Source organism: Sceloporus occidentalis, unplaced genomic scaffold (assembly GCF_023333645.1).
Source record: "Sceloporus occidentalis isolate IW3139 unplaced genomic scaffold, rSceOcc1.0.p SCAF_425, whole genome shotgun sequence".
Lineage (NCBI taxonomy): Eukaryota > Metazoa > Chordata > Lepidosauria > Squamata > Phrynosomatidae > Sceloporus > Sceloporus occidentalis.
Genome location: NW_028317405.1, coordinates 47,829 through 64,053, shown reverse-complemented (window position 1 = coordinate 64,053; position 16,225 = coordinate 47,829). Strand labels below are relative to the sequence as shown.

General features: G+C 42.1%; 1 protein-coding gene across 3 annotated transcripts in view; it reads right to left on the bottom strand.

Moving 5' to 3' along the window:
* LOC149272683 (plakophilin-4-like) overlaps positions 1–15,404 on the bottom strand; it is a 54,328-nt gene extending 38,924 nt beyond the window's left edge. For all 3 annotated transcript variants that reach the window (XM_089506813.1, XM_089506814.1, XM_089506815.1), the window contains exons 1-2: positions 15,276–15,404; positions 5,116–5,228 (exon numbers count right to left, since the gene is read on the bottom strand). In XM_089506813.1, coding sequence (XP_089362939.1) covers positions 5,116–5,228; positions 15,276–15,404 — 242 coding nt within the window. The remainder of the gene's footprint in view (positions 1–5,115; positions 5,229–15,275) is intronic.
* Positions 15,405–16,225: the final 821 nt, after the last annotated feature.

Here is a 16,225-nt window from a genome sequence, read left to right as displayed (position 1 = left end):
AAAAACAAAATAATTTAGATAGTAACCACGCATTTTCACGGTCGACTGAGAATAAACAACGTAATCACACATACAGCAAGGCAGTTAAAGGAAATTTCCACGTGTTACGCAGACAGCTTTGTATCTTTCAGAAGGAAATTATACAGATGTTCAGCCCATAATACATTTAAAGTGGATACGAAGAGCTAAAATTGATTCCTGAAATGTGCAAATGGCTTAAAATTGTTAAATTCATATTTACACGCAGAACTGAGAAAGGCGGCATTATCTCCCGCTAGAATGTGAGTTAGTTGATGAGTTGCGTTGGGGATGTGTTAAGCACGACGTCTTCTTGCATAACTGATATACACCTGGGAACTCTCCGGGTTTGGCACGGAGTCTCAGGGTTAAGCCCAACTTCCCTGGGTCTCTGGGTCAGTTTCCTTGTTCTCCAAGCAGCATAGCAGTGTTTGGCCACGCCCAGTCCCCGCCCACTTCCCCTCCAACTCCCTGCCTGCTTAAAGCCGTCTGGGGATAACTCCCCTTTCTTCCCACCCACTCCCTCAGAAGAGGTAGAGCTCCGGGCAGCCGACCCTGGGAAGTTCTCAGGTATGGCGATATGCAGCTTGTGTCTCGGAATAATTTTGCGTTGGTTGTAGCCTAACTTACATCTGCAACAAAGTAACAGCGTGAGGCACCACAGCGCAAGTATGTAAATCAGTAGACAGAACTCTGCTCCGGCATCCATATTCTCGGTTCCAGCAGACTCCGCCACAATTTTTAAAGAGAAAAAAAAAAAAAAGCTATGTAGGCCAGACATGGCTTATAGTGAATAGGGAAAAAACAAGCAGGGGGTATATAAAAATACGCGGGGTATATAAAAATAGGCGGGGTATATGGGAGAGCAGACAAGGAACAAAGCCATGAGCAGTCCTCCATTTTGCCTCCATTGGTGCCAATAACATTTTTATAATAAAATACTTGCTTTTGGCGAGTGCCTGGTCTGATTTGTTCAGCTGATGACCCTACCAGGAAAAACCTCTATTCATTTGGATCACTTTGCCCCCCCCCCCCAGCCAGGTCTACCACGATTTAATAGTATTTTTGGGTTAACTCTCCATTATGTACAAACATACATTGATAAACCAAATCGTGTATAATACATAATCTAGATACACAGTCTGACGTTTCTAAACCGTAAAAATGAATGAAGCCGAACTGCCGGAAAAGAAGCAGAATACAAGCCGGTTAAATTTAAATCAATTTCGCGATATATTGCTCTGTTTTGTGCCCGGTGGAGCAAAGCAGGAACGGACATTCAAATTTGCTGCATTATGGATAACGGAGTGGAACTAACCTGCGATGAGCGGGCCGAATGTTCTAGATATAGCGAACAATTATAAAACTGTGGCAATTAATTATGGTGAATACTGTTTTTTGGGTAACGTATATATACATATAGTTAAAAAGTACTCAATACAGAGGCAGACGACGATTAAGCAGTGGCTGGTTTATGTGGTTAAGTGGACTTTCCAGCAGGGTTTAGTGACTCTTTTATGCGGGATGTGTTAAAGCATAAGGATTCTGAACGCTCTGTTGATTATTGCCAAGCATTTGGGAACTTGGCCACCCTATTTTGGGGCATTCATTTGCTGCTTGTGGCCCAAAATTACAGGTACCCCTTTTCCATCTTGCCCTAAAGTCTTATCTAATAAATCACTGGATGCTATCACGTTCCCTGCCCGTCCCCAACTCAGTTATTAAACCGAGAAAAGGAAAATACTCGTTAGCAAGCTGCATGTTTCCATAGCACGTCGGATGAGCAGTATTTCTCTTTTTAATTCTGTTTACATGATTATATTGCGTGGAAGCACCAATGCTGCGAAGACTATACTTTTTTTTCACAAGGCAGTGCTAATTAGCTGTATTGGTAACAATGTGCATTATAAATGACAGACTACGAGGGATTACATTATGCACACATTTTCACATGAATATCTTGGTATGAAATAAGTGAAACAGCTCGATATCCACCGATAGTACCTGCTCGGCATCCAGCGCAAAGTTTAATGGTCTGAAGGTCTTTAGTAGGGTGGCGCAGGTATGTCCGCAATATAAAGGTAAAGGTGCTGTTCCACTGACTCTGCTGAACTTTTAGAGCTAAACGTATCATTCTTAGTAGGAAAAACAACTTTAAGATTTTGCTGCGTTTGTATTGTTTGCAAAAACACATAATTGTCACAAAAGCAGGAACTGGTAGGTTGCTGGCACAAAAAGCAAAAAAAGGCATCTTAAAAGTTTATATTATTAGATGAGCAAAGCCTTCAGGGGAATAAAAGGTGTTTAATGTAAAAGAGAGAGAAAGTAAGATGTGTTATGTGTGAGTGGAACAGCACCTTCAATATATTGGCTTAGAGTAGGGCTTCTCAAACTGCATTGCAGCCAGTGGGGCATGCTGCCTGGAAAATGCCCCCTTTATTGTAAAATATAATGAGAAATGGTAGGAAGCATAGATTGGTGCATTCGGTGAAACCTCAAGGAACAGACAACAGGCTTTTGGAAAGGTGCGGCTGCTGATTATGGCGCGGCACGTACCCAGGAACTTTCCAGGTATGCTGCCCCAACGGTCAGATCTGTGACAGGGCAAGGGACGGGGTGGTGTGGGGTTTTTAAGGTCACATGCCGACGGGGCAAAAAGCGGAACTCTGAAGTGGCGGCATCTGACGTAGTGGAGAAGACCAAAAGGACCGTTCCAGAGACCAAAAGGACTACCATACCCAGGAGAAGCGGGGCAAATCTGTTACCAGATATGGTGACGCGCAGCATTAATTAGTGGCTTACATGCTAATCAGACAGACTAGAAAATGTTTGACAGCCTTCAAGAACGGGGTTGAAACCAAAGGCTGGCCCTCGGGGCAACTTAATATGCAAGATGTTACCAGCAGAACTCAGTTCAAGCAACACCGTGTTAAAGACCGCAAAGATTTAGAACCAACGCTTCTTCTTTGATACAGTAGTAATCGCATGCTTCAGTTAGCCGAAATCCTGTTTTAATAAAAAGTTAGTGACTCAAGCAAACACCTTAAGCAAAAGGCCGTCCAGCAGGAGATTACGATTTGCATTTTTAATTCCAGCTGATGTGGACCATTACGGTTCAGGCTTTTACACATCCTGGAAGAAATTGAGTTGTGGCAGGAGGGTTTGTGATCAGCATGGTAATGAGGAGATGTAATCAGAAATGCCTTCTAGACACTAGTCAGCGGCGTAATAATAATAATAATAATAAGAATATAAAAATAACTTAAAGACACGGCTTTCTCTAGAACTATACAGCTACGGCTTTGGCTACTGTATGCTTGATCGGCTTCTGCACGCGGCACGGATTTTTACACAGAAAAATATGAAACTTTCAAGAAAGTCAAAAATAATGAACATTATTAGAACAGGTCTGCTTGCTTTTGGGCGCTGTTGCACATGTTTTAAAAATAATATATTACACTGACAGTGAATAATTTTGAGATAGAGCAGAATAAATCATGATAAATTGCACATTTACTCCCCATAGCTGATCAGACTGCTATCTCATAAATTGCACATATTGAAATATATTTATTCTACATCCAGGCGGCTCTTGGGAGCATGCAGACTGCTTCCTAGGGGGTGAAGAAACCTGCCTGTTAATAGAGATGGATGAAAAGCTTTGCGCCTCCTCAAAATTCGAGGGAAGCTCCTGTGGAGGAAACGCTGTTTCTGTAGTTTTTATGTCACGCGACCGCTCGTGACATCACCGTGCATGCAATATATCAAGGCATTACATGCGGTGAGGTCATAGCCGTTTTTACCATGTCGTTGCTCCAGCAAAAGTTACCCTAGAAGCAGGTGAAAAATCAAATGCGCTGTCGCTCACCTTATGTGCCATTTTTTTCGTCACTTTATCTAGCCAAAAAGGGGCGTTCCTACCTTAGAAAGTTTGATAAAAAAAATGCAAATATTTAAAAAAAAAAATGCAGACTGTCCTTTTAATATCATAATTCATGTTTTTTCACAACAATTCCTTGCCTACATATAACCACATACTGTCAGAGCGGCCATACGGATGGCACCTAATCCATTTAATGTTGAGTACGGAGGAATATTCGCTGGATAAGAAAGCTAATCTAAAGTTCTACGATCGATTGTTTGAGGGCAACGACTGTCGGCTGACACGGTTACACCACGAACTATCCGTAACCCTGAAACCACATGATAAATCATATGTTCCAAAGCATGCGGGAAGTTAGAAAACATTTAAAGCGTATGACGAAAGACAAAGCAATAGACTTTTAAAGGGACAGTAACCCTCGGTTTCTTTTCTGGAGGATCAGTGAGGCAGGCTGCTATACTTCCCTAAGTAACGGTTCACTTACCCATAGGTAGAATTCACACAAGCGGTTATTAGGAGAGAACATTCATTTTCATTGACCCCATGAATGGGTTTAGAATGAAGCACGATGGCATTCTGTCTTCGGAGCTGTCATGCTAGCCTGGTAGTCCATCCAGGTTCCTCCTCCTCAAGACGAATCCTCATGGAGTGAGGGTTACTTTAAAGCACCTGTTTTTGGTGTTCTCAGCTAAAAATATCAGTGGCTCAGCCTGTCCATGGGTCACAGCAGGAGTGCCACAAATAGTCTTGCATAAAGCCAGTGTGGGTATATTGGTCAAAGTGCTTTGCTTACTTGGAACTGGGACTGATGAGTCCAGCCCTGGGACATTTACAGAGATGGAACCCATCCTCTTCACCCTAAATCCTTCCACCGTGCTACAAAGGCTGGAGCTCTTTCACAACAGACTCTCTGGGCTCCCTTATGCAGACAGAGCGCAGCGCTAAGCACGTTTGATCTGTGAATTACTTGGATGACATCTAAAGACACCAATGAACTTATCATACAAAGAATCCTGTTCAGCCAAGACATGAGGAACCAGACACTGTGCCAAACAGACCGACTCTTTCAAACCTTCACAAAGTAAACCCAACCCTTTAAGTGCTTTCAGATGAAATGGCTGCATTTGCTTGAAAACCCTCCAAGTTATTCCACACAGCGGACGCTTTACTGATTTGGCCATTTCGCAGCTGAACAAACTCCGCTGTTAACGCACCTGACGCTGGCGATGCTCGGCGACTCCGCTCCGAGCCGGCATCTTTCTAGCTGATTGGCCACGATTTGTCTCTCCACCTCGAGCTCTCTGGTGAGCCGTTCGAACTGCAGCTCCTAAAATACGAACAAAATAGATGAGAATCCCATGGCTGGCTTGCCAAATTCTATCATTTACGCGAGGGGGTAAAAAATCAGCTCGCCCCCCAAGTTAGCGGGTGCATGTCCCGAGCTGCAACAAAAACACGTTACATATGAGCATGTTTATAGGAACTGTGATTGCTACTTTATTACTGAAGTAGGAGCAGCCCTCCCTTTATTATCTTTTTTATATGGCACCAACAAAACCAGATCCGAGACTAATCAATACATTGGATTTTTATAAAGGAAGTTGTTTCATGTAAATTCATAAAGCACTTTAATATTACATTCTTCACGGTCTCCAGTTACAAAAGAACATTTCTACTCTAATGATACAAACCAGAAACGTGGAATCTCAGCTTAACCTTTAGATTTCACACGTAACAAATTGTGAAACCTCAGGGAGCTCGAGGCAGGTATGTGAAGAATGGAAGGAGACATCCGAACAGCTGCCATAAAGCAAACGCCGGAACGCAGAGCTATCCGCATGTATATTTCATAGGACTCCGCTCATCCCTGTTAGGACTGTAAATGCCCCAAGGGAGTGCATACAGTTTAGGCACGTCCGTTATTTGAAGTAGAAAGTGCCTATGAAGAAGCCCGTATTCTCCCCCAAAGACTTCAAAATTCCAGCCCTCGGGGCACCCGGCACTATGGGTTTTACATATCCCTTTGTATCCAAAATCACCCCAGTATTGACCAATTCATGATTGATCTAGGCTGATACAAGGATATCCCCCAGAACCGCTTTATACCCTACATATAATAATAGTAATTAATAAGATAATAATAATAATAGTAATAAATAAAATAATTACTATTGTTAGTACTATAATAATGAGACTAGTAATAATAGTTATAATAATGATAGTCATCAAAAATTCAGGGTACGGAAAGAAAATACGCATAGAAACGGATTTCTTTTCCCAAGCTTATGACAGGCGAAATTCAGTATTTGCTGGTTTGGATGCTTTGGGATTCGGGCTCTCCTAGTTACAAAGAGAAAATAACATTTAAGGCAAAGCTTTCTGTGACGTGCAACTCAAAACTTTTCTGAAACAACATAATGGGGGTCTCTTCACTAAACGCTTTATCAGAAAGCTGAAGCCAATGAAGGCATGTAGGCGCAGGTAGCCATGAAGTCCCTGAACTCTCCTTCACAGCCACGGCACAAGACAATAGTGCCTTTTCCAGAATTATTGCTTCGCGTAACGTTTTTAAACAAAGTATTGGATTAAACTGAGTCTTCACACGCTGAACGTCACGTCATGGCAGAATGAAAACGGTTACTCCTGGGTCTGATCCGCAAACAGGAAAATAAAAGCAATGCGTAGGTAAACAGGACATGACACGGATTACGGACCGCCGCCGCTCCAACCGCTCATACAGCAGGAATCCCCGGCTTCTGCACAGACTTGTCCAGGAATACTTTCCCTTCCGGAGCAAAACCTGCAGCTGCTTGTGAAAACGTTACTAAATGTTACAGTCGGGTCATTTAAAAAGGAACTTGTTGATCCATTAAAATCGTATATGCCTTCCCTGAAACTTTCTAAACGAGATGACCGCCAGTCTCTTTACGTATTAACCCTTTAGCAGCCCATCACTAACAGTGGGAACCAAGTGGTCCTAAGAACAGGCGTTACAAAACAATTGGTAAGGGTAGCACTGATGGGCAAAACCCGAGTTACTTGGTGTGTTTCTGTGATATATATATAAAAAAATATATATATATATTTATATATATTTAAATAAGAAGCATACACGTTCCATGAAATACATTTACATGCATTATATTACTTGCTACAATCGCTGGATACCTTCTACATTTGCTATTGGAGTCCTGTACACTTGCCGAAGCTACCATGGAGTTCCCCACCTGAATCCCCTTATCTGTCCATGTTAGCGACTGTGACAAAGCAATACATTGTGTGTAATAGTATTTTATCCCCATAAATGACATTTTATAGAGATCACGAAAAAGGAAAAATATCCTTACCTTGGCAAACAGATTTTGCCCCTTTAATGATTTCACTAAGGAAGCAGCCAGCAGTTCTCAGTATTTGCGCAGGTGCAGAGTACCCGGGACTAGCGGCTACACCGGTGGGAGAGAATGTGGGGAGTCTACGCACTGGTTTTTAATTTACAAATCCATGTACCCACCCAGGTCTCATCCCACATACTGCCGGGCTGCATTCAGAGCGATACCTCCATTAACAGGAACCTGCTGGTGTGAAGCAATGGGAACTGATAAGAATCTGGAGTATAGGAGGGGATGCAATGCGGTTCTTCTGTCCTGTGGATTGAAATCTGGATTTGGTACTTTCGGGATGTTTAGTAATTAAGTCTAGTTTTTCCACATCACTCCTGTGTTCCAATGGCCCTTTATCACTCCCATCACTCCAGTGTTCCAATGGCCCATTATCACTCCCATTACTCCTGTGTTCCAATGGCCCATTATCACTCCCATCACTCCTGTGTTCCAATGGCCCTTTATCACTCCCATCACTCCTGTGTTCCAATGGCCCTTTATCACTCCCATCACGCCTGTGTTCCAATGGCACACTGTGTTTGCTAATCCAGGTCTAAGTATAAAAGGTTAATTGATCATTGGAAAACCCTTGTGTTACAGCAAGAAATGTTCTTGTTTTCCATGTTCTTGTTTTTCTTGTTATCCTGACCGATAGTATAACCAACTATAATTAAAAATAAAAGGACACTGAATAATACCTTTGACCCTCGTGAAAGGTTCTCACGTTCACAGTTAGCGGTTACCTTCCTTAAAGTTGGGTTTCTGGGGGGGGGGGGGGCCGCAAAACACTTGTTCAGGGCGACTAGAACATCCGTCTAGCTGAAGTTTACTGCATTTCCCGCATTCTTTATGAACAGAAGAACGGGGGAGGCCGTTTCTAAGAGAAAAATATCTGAGAGAACTCAAAAATATTCATAATTCAAACTAATGAGTTCAACAATTACGCTGCCCCCCTACCCCAAAACCCTACTCCCCCTGAACGCTCAAACACTGAATTCTGCTGAGGTTAACATTTTCTTCACCTATTATTCTGCAAACGTCCTCCGGGTTTCTTGCTGGGAAGTCTAAAGAATGATTGTTTGCAGAAGAGATTAGAAATCAGAATTAGGAGGAGGAAAATAACGCACTATTATTAATTTTTGTAATTTGCATGTGATGCAAGAACCGTTTGGGTCAATTAATGTATTTTGCGCAGGAGGAACAGAACTCATTAAAATGCTGGGTAGTAAAGGTTGCTGGCGATTTTTTTTTTTTTTTTTAAAGCTAAATATAGGCTTCATTTCTTTTTTGTGAAAAATATTTTAAATGTTCTCTTCTGTACGTTTAGCAATCAGGCGCTGGCATGAAGATTTAACGCTTGTGCATATTTATATCTTGTAAGCAATCATGATAAACAAGTTTCTTTGGCACAATCACAGGGGACTTGTTAGAGAAGCTTCTCGAAGGTCCAACCTAATGTCACAACATCTGAAGAGTAACGCACGGGGGAAACGTAGCTCGATGTATCGTCGGATACTCGCCAATAGCCCAGAGCCCAAGCGGGGATCGGAATTTGGGGAAATTGTTCTGGGAATCTATTTTAACGAACGCAGAACATCATTATGTAAATGAAATAGAATAAATAAGAATAGCAAAATATAACAAAAAGCCTCATAATGGAGAGCTATATGAATTACGCATTTCCAATGCCCCTCAGATATTTGATTAAGGACAGCGTGACAGAATCCACGATATTTACACCTTAGGTATTTTTTTTCTATTTGCTTTACTTTGCGTACTTTTACGTACTATTAGTAGAAACCCGGGAATCTGAATTTGTATGCCTTCTATGCTTTTTATTTTGTGTGGTTTTTTTCCTATGTAGATTTGCAGGTTCTGACCAAGTCTTAGGGTTGAGGAGCCCTCCTGACACACAGACGCCTCAATAATGGGGTCCAGAGAAGGCTTTAAAAAGCAGAGCGGTCCCACTGATTCAGCTCCTCGGTAAGCTGAACCTGGGGTACTTTGACGTAATGGCGGCCTAAGCAATATATGGCCGTATAGCGTGACGGAATCCCCAATAATCATGCCGCAGACGCCACCCGAGCGCAGACTTGTGAAGGATGCATCTCTTATGTCTGCATCTGCAGTTTCCATAGCAACAGTCTCAGAACTTCATAACTTTAAATGTTGCTGCATATTTATTAAAAGCTATAAACATTTATAACAATTTAATGAAAAGTGAAGAAGAATGCATTTAATTACGAATTTAAAAAAAACAAAAAAAAAAACAAGCAAGTCCTATAAGGGGTCCTGTTAAAGGATTTTTTTTTAAATAAAGATTGAAACCTGTTTCTTTTATCTATGGGCTCATGAAATTGCCCTCTGGTGCTGCCGACCTGCTCCACATAACCGGGGCAGGGGTATAACTCATCTATTCCAGCAGAGGAATATGCAGCTTGCTGTATGGGGGAAGAAAAGGGAGCCGAACGCAAGTGAAACATATCCCTAATCCATGTCTGCATGTATATCCATGACAGGTAAAAGATTAAAGTCATCAATATAGCTTAATTAAAACATATTGATACCAGGCGCTACTCCAAACATTGCTTTACAAAGCGCAGGCGATGAGCGGAATATGTGGCAATTAGCCGTTAACCCGGTGACAGAGCCGAGGACCACTTCAGCCGCCTCGGAGTCAAATCTCATAGAGGTCTCAAGAGCCGCATTATGATGTAATCATTTTTAAGCTACACATTTTCCGCGTTGTTCTTTTCTTTGCCTTTTTTTAATCAAATCTTGGTAGTTTAAGAGGCATCTGAGGGCCTAAGGAGCTGCAGGAAACCTCCAAGTCACAAGATGAATACCCTCTCGTGCTTCTAAAAGATGCGTTTGCGCGACATCGTTCCGCTCTGATGCATAATTAACTCAAGTGATTTCCACACAGCTTCATTTATTTCACCGGTTCACTGTACCTACAAAACGAGGCTGAAATATCGCTCCACTCAAACTCCGGTCCGAGTGACACTCAGACACATTGTTAAATAGGGCCACTCCAGCCAACTGGCGTCCAACTCTCATAACTGAGTGGCAGCCAACAGCACGTATTCCAGACAGACATCCTTTGTCATAAACAGTGTGTTTTAACACCAACCTTTGCAACAATAACGTTAATCATTTGTAAAGCTGGTGGAAACTCGATGTTAAAATGCAAAACAAAAGGTTGACTGGGACACCAAACAGGTTGAGCGCCGCAGCACCAGCGTCCATCTGCTCCTTGGCACCTTGCGATTATTAAACCAGGGCTCTCGCTCTCACACACGTGTTCGTCTAAAATGTTGGGTTTTTGATCTGTGTGCCCCGGGACTGTCAGCCAGGTGTCGAGTTTTTTTTTTCTCCCCAGGGCTTTTCAACATCAAAAGGTACAGGTGGGATCCATATGGGTGGCCTTTGTTTTTGAAACAGCACATTACTTTAAAGTAAAATGGCATAAAGTATCGGGAAAAAAAATCTGATCCTGTGTGCTAAGGACATGAGTTACAAACTAGGGGCAATTACGGAGGTCACTTTATCAATTATAATGACCACTACTGCGGGCAACTAATGTTAAAAATAACGATCGTGGGCATCGTCCATAACTGTTCTTTGGGCGCGAGGATAGTCTTTTGGAAGATACAAAAGTTATGGGATCCGGGATAGGTGCTGTGAATTCACCATAGAACCATAAGTTGTATCTGGGTGGCCAAAGGAACCTAATGCCTACCGATAACATTTTATGGACACGGGCAGATCCGGTTTATCAGAGGAATGCTGGGCATTACGTATATTTTACTATGATTATTAATGCCAAATGCTCAAAAAACAGCTGGAGAGCAGCCATATCCCGTGCGAAATGTTGCAAAATCACAGTTGTGAAATAAGTCTCGCAGACGTGGTCCATCTGAAGCCAAGTCACAAAGGATGTGGCATCGGTCTGTGATTAAACCGTACAGGACACGGGGCTCGTGGAAGAAATCCGGAGCCTGGACAGACCATAATTCAAAATTACAAGCGTCAGAAAATCAAAGGCTATCCCACAAATGCCACAGATTTTGGAGGAACAATCCAGATTTGGACTGCGACACGAGAAAGAACATCAAAAAGTTAGAAATGTGCTCTGCCGATGTGTTTAGGGCCCACGTAGCCACGCAAATAAGATGGGGGCGGAATAAAGTTTTCCCCTGTATTAAAACTGTTTTTCACAATCTCTTTCACAGCACTCTTCTCACACAGATTTTGAAATAAGTATTAAAAAGGCCATTATGGGTATTTGAGCGAGAAGGCAAGAACAAAAAAAACATTTAGCTGTCTTAGTCTTCACTCTACTTGCTATAATTATCAGCGCTCTAGGAAACGCTGGTGGAAAATGATAGAAATTTTATTATTTCTGACAAAAACACTGCTGCTCGAGATTACATGATATGACAGGACCGTAGCATAACATATGGTTTCTCTCCTCTGCTGTTGCAAACATTTAATAAAATAATTCTGGAGGAGTCAATCTTTTTACATACAAATTATTAGGCACTTACATCTTTCCTTCTTTGCTGAAGAAAATTGAAAGCCGCTTTAATAGAGAGTAAAAAAATACTAAAAAATAAATAAAAATCTGCGTGTTCCAATAAAGAAATATTTTCACATTTTTAAAACGCACATCACTGGAGATGCTTAATTTTTTAAATAAGAATTTTTTCAGCTTCTTTATTTAGTTCCTCATGAGCGATTGGGGCAAAAAAGACTAATAATGGTTACTATGCTGAAATTACCTAGTCCTAGAACAATATACAGGGACAAAATTAATGTAATCAGGTACTAGTAGGCAAGTGGGAAATCAAAGGCAACATTCTAACTGGATTCATGCGATTCTGTCTATGAAGATTATCCCCAAAGAGATACAAGAGACACGAAAACTGGATTAATTTGATTAAGAATTAATATTTTTATTTTATTATTATTATTATTATTTATTTATTATTATTTTTTTTTTACAAATTACGGTTTTCTACATGCATATTTCACATGTTCTAGTTCATGTTACCTATGACGAAGTAACATGTCCGACACGATTATTGCAGGTCCCGATGATCGGCTAATGAATCAGTCCCATGAGGTTACACCATGTGATCGTACCGAGAACGGAAGTCCACCGAGCATTTCGATAACAGGTTGAAAGCGTATTTCACGAACTATACTTGAAAACTGAAACTTTGTTTTATTGATATTGAATGACAGATACATTTTCTACAAGCAAGTCCCCAGGACAGTCATCGATGTGTCTCCATTTGCTTGTTGCTTGGAGAGAATGACCCAGCCTTGTGTTAGAACCACAGACAGCTGAGCAAACAATGTGATGGCTGAGATTCCATAACCAAAGGTCAAATCACTAAAGGTCCCCTTGGGTGTCTGCCAAAGAAATCCGACTGCCAAGCGTGTAAATTATAACTCTGTTACCATGTATTGTCCCGGCTTAGGTGCACCCGTCCAAAAGGGTTTTGGTGGAAGACTTTGGTTCAACAGAACACGCAGCAACGTCTGAAAGCTGTCAAGGGTCTTCTCACTAAAGACTCAAGCGTTCCAAGGCGAAACATGCATGGTAGGGGATCATCTTTACAATGTCTCTTCTTTCTTTATTTGCGGGACAGTGAAAACCCCAACCTGTTCACGGAGAAGCACTTATGGCAACGTCTAGCCTCGCAGCACCAGCTCCTACTACCAACGGCTCAGGGGTACCCGGCCAGACTATTTGCGTTCATTCTTAAGACGCGGAAAACTGAATATTTTTCTAATTTGTGTCATCGCGGGCCTGCGGCGCAGATACAAGCCCACAATCTAACATAGCGACACTTTTCCCACAATAACGTCCAGAAGTCAGCCAACTCCTCATTTAGCGCACAGCATCTCGGTAAGAACAGGCGGCCTTTTCATAGCAATTATACTAAATACATTGTGTGGGAGAAAGCCGTGAATAGCCGCGGACCTCGGCTGTCTTAGTACGAGAGCCGACTTGGCAGGAGCTGCAGTTTGTTTTCTTAATGCTCTTGGTTAAAAACAAATTGGGAAGGGAAAGATCATTCTTTGTGAACAATGCACAATGGCGTGTCAGTGACACAGGCCTGCGGAGTTACCCCGTCTCCCCGGCATTAAGCTTATTATAATATTAGGTCATGGGCAGCTGCTGCTGCGGGCTGGCAGGAGTATATTATACACATATATTAAACATGGCGGGGGAGGCGGAATACAAAAACCGCATCCAAGTCTCTGCCGCACAAAAGAGACGGGACAGAAAAACATTCAAAATCATAAAGGGGCTAAACGAAGGAGAAACACTAAGAAGAGCAGACGCAGCCCGAACAAGCAGGTCTGAGACCTGAATCACTGAGTGGGTGGTGGATTGGCAGAATATCCTTACAGCAGAAGTGGTAAAGGTAAACAAAGTAAGAGGACATAAAGGGGAAGTGTCAGCTTCACAGCCAAATTGGTTTATTACAGTAGATATAGCTTGTGCTTGTTGGTCTACAATGAGTAGATTGCCAACGGCAAATAGTGACTAAGCTAGCATATCGTTTCTCGGATCAGAAATCCTTACGCTGGTCCGCCAAAGACGTGTGTCTAGTTAGCGAATGGGGAGGAATAATCATAGAAATCACGCAAACAGGATGTCAAGATGGTCACTGCCGTGGCAGGCATACAATGGCATGTTTCTAATACATGAACAGATTTGCTATATGGAGTGCGTGGAACAGACGTGAGGCAATCAAATCAAACAGAGATTCAGAAACCCAAACTCAAATCATTTAAACATAAAACTCGATGCTTCTTTTTGTTTATTTTTGATGATACAAACGTTGCTGTTGCTTTGGAAAGGTTATAATTTCTCGTTGTTTCTTTGTCTGCTTTATATAGTTTTATGAGCTCGTTGCCAGAAAACATTTTTGTCCCCATACCAAAGCCAGGTATTGTACAAGAATGGAGCGTCGCAGCCAGGATACAAAGCAGATGAAATCACTGTTTCCATTGATTGCCAAAGTCCTTGCATCTGCTTACTGTAAGGTCTTAAAGAGACAGTCTTACCCCCCCCACACAGCCTGCGCCTTAATCTGTAGAGAAGAGGCGCTGCAGCAGCCACCAAAGTGCTCTGACTGAAGTCGGGGGGGGGTTTAATGCGCGTTGAGGGTCTCCAGTTTACTGTCCGGGAAGATACCGCGCATGGACACTGGTAAACAGGAGAAGACACTCAGTTTCCGCATGCATTAAGGTGCATATAATGGCTGGGGTGTCCTTCTAAAATATAATTAGTATAAGACACCTACGACAATAGCGTCAAAGCTTGTCCTTTCACTGCATTAAAAGCAAAACAAGCAGCCGTTTTCACTGTTCGTGTTCTCGGGTTTTTTCCATGATCCCTTTCACCAGTCCAAGAAAAGTTGGCTTCTTCTACATCGTGATAAAGCCATGTTGCTCCCATTTAGTTGTACAATGGAGTATTCTGTCCCACCATTTATCTACAAAAATACGGCAATAAATTCACCAATCTCTGGGTGGGAAACGCCAGATGCTAAAACAAAGTTTGGAGAAATTAAATACTCTGATCCAGAGATCTTAATCGCCACGAATGCACCAAAGGCTACGGACGGAGAAATGTTGTTTCAAAATAAAATTTTAGAAAAGACATTTGTTGCATTTAATGTTAAAAACCCAGCATATTATAAAAAAACACACAAAAAAAAACCACACCCCTGTGTTTACTAAACGAATAATTGCTTTGTAAAGCAATATTGGATCCAGGGGTTCTATTGCACAACAATGTAATCTAATATTATAGGAGCAGCTAAAAGCAAAGCAGAAGAACAGAAAGGTACAACTGTAGGAAGTATGACATCATAAAACAGATTTAGCCAAGTGTCTGATTACAGTTAAACATGAAAAAAGAAAGCTTCAGAAAAATGACTGAACTGAAAGTAGTGTCTAAGTCTTACCTGTTCCTTTACGGATGCCAAAATATTGGTGGCGGTTGTTTCGGGCTCCATGCCAGCATTGGGGGGAGCTTCCTGCGCGACCTTCTGGTGGCCGTCCTCCATCAGAGGGGTTTGCTCCGGAGCCGGCATCGCACCTGCGATGGGAAACGAGACAACGTCACAAAACAAAGCCGAGATACTCAACCTTCAGCACTAAACAACCCCATTACATTTTATGCATAAAACATGTTTTCTCCCTAAATTTTACTGGGTTAAAAAGCGAAGGACCAGATGCTGACTCTGCATACGTTTATAATACAATCAGAAACCCGAGATTTGGTTTTGAACCATTTTTATTCCATGTTGGTTGAAAACATTAAATTCAGCAATAAATACAAATATTTTATCTCATTTGCAATTGAAGGAAAGACAGGGCTACAGAAGACAACTATGACCCACGGCAGCCAACGCATGTAGCTGAGGAACACAAACCTTTAAAGCCTCGGCTAATTCTTTACTCTATCTGAAGAAGGAACCTCTGGGTTTGACAAGCAGGGTGACCGACTAAAAGGCATCACAAAGCTGGGCACTACACACAAAACATACCATAATATACATACACTGTATATATACACATACAGTAACGTAACCCAGGCCATCACCAGTCCCCTTGCTGCCAATACTGGGGGGCAGATTGCCCTCTTGGGAGATCAGGACCCCGGTGTCGCGCTGATCAATGGGTCGGTTACACTGTGCCAGGTCAACACAGTCTGCATAGACCGCATTAGAGAGAGTTGCGTGCCTTAAAGACATGGAGCACATGTATAATAACTAATCTATGCATCTGGAATGCAGTGATCAGTTACCCCCCCCCCCCCCCCGTCAGCGATGTGTAGTAGGGAGGAATTAGTACTAATAGGTTATTACGGTCCTTCCTATACAGATCCCCCATTGAAGGACTGTTCTCCGTG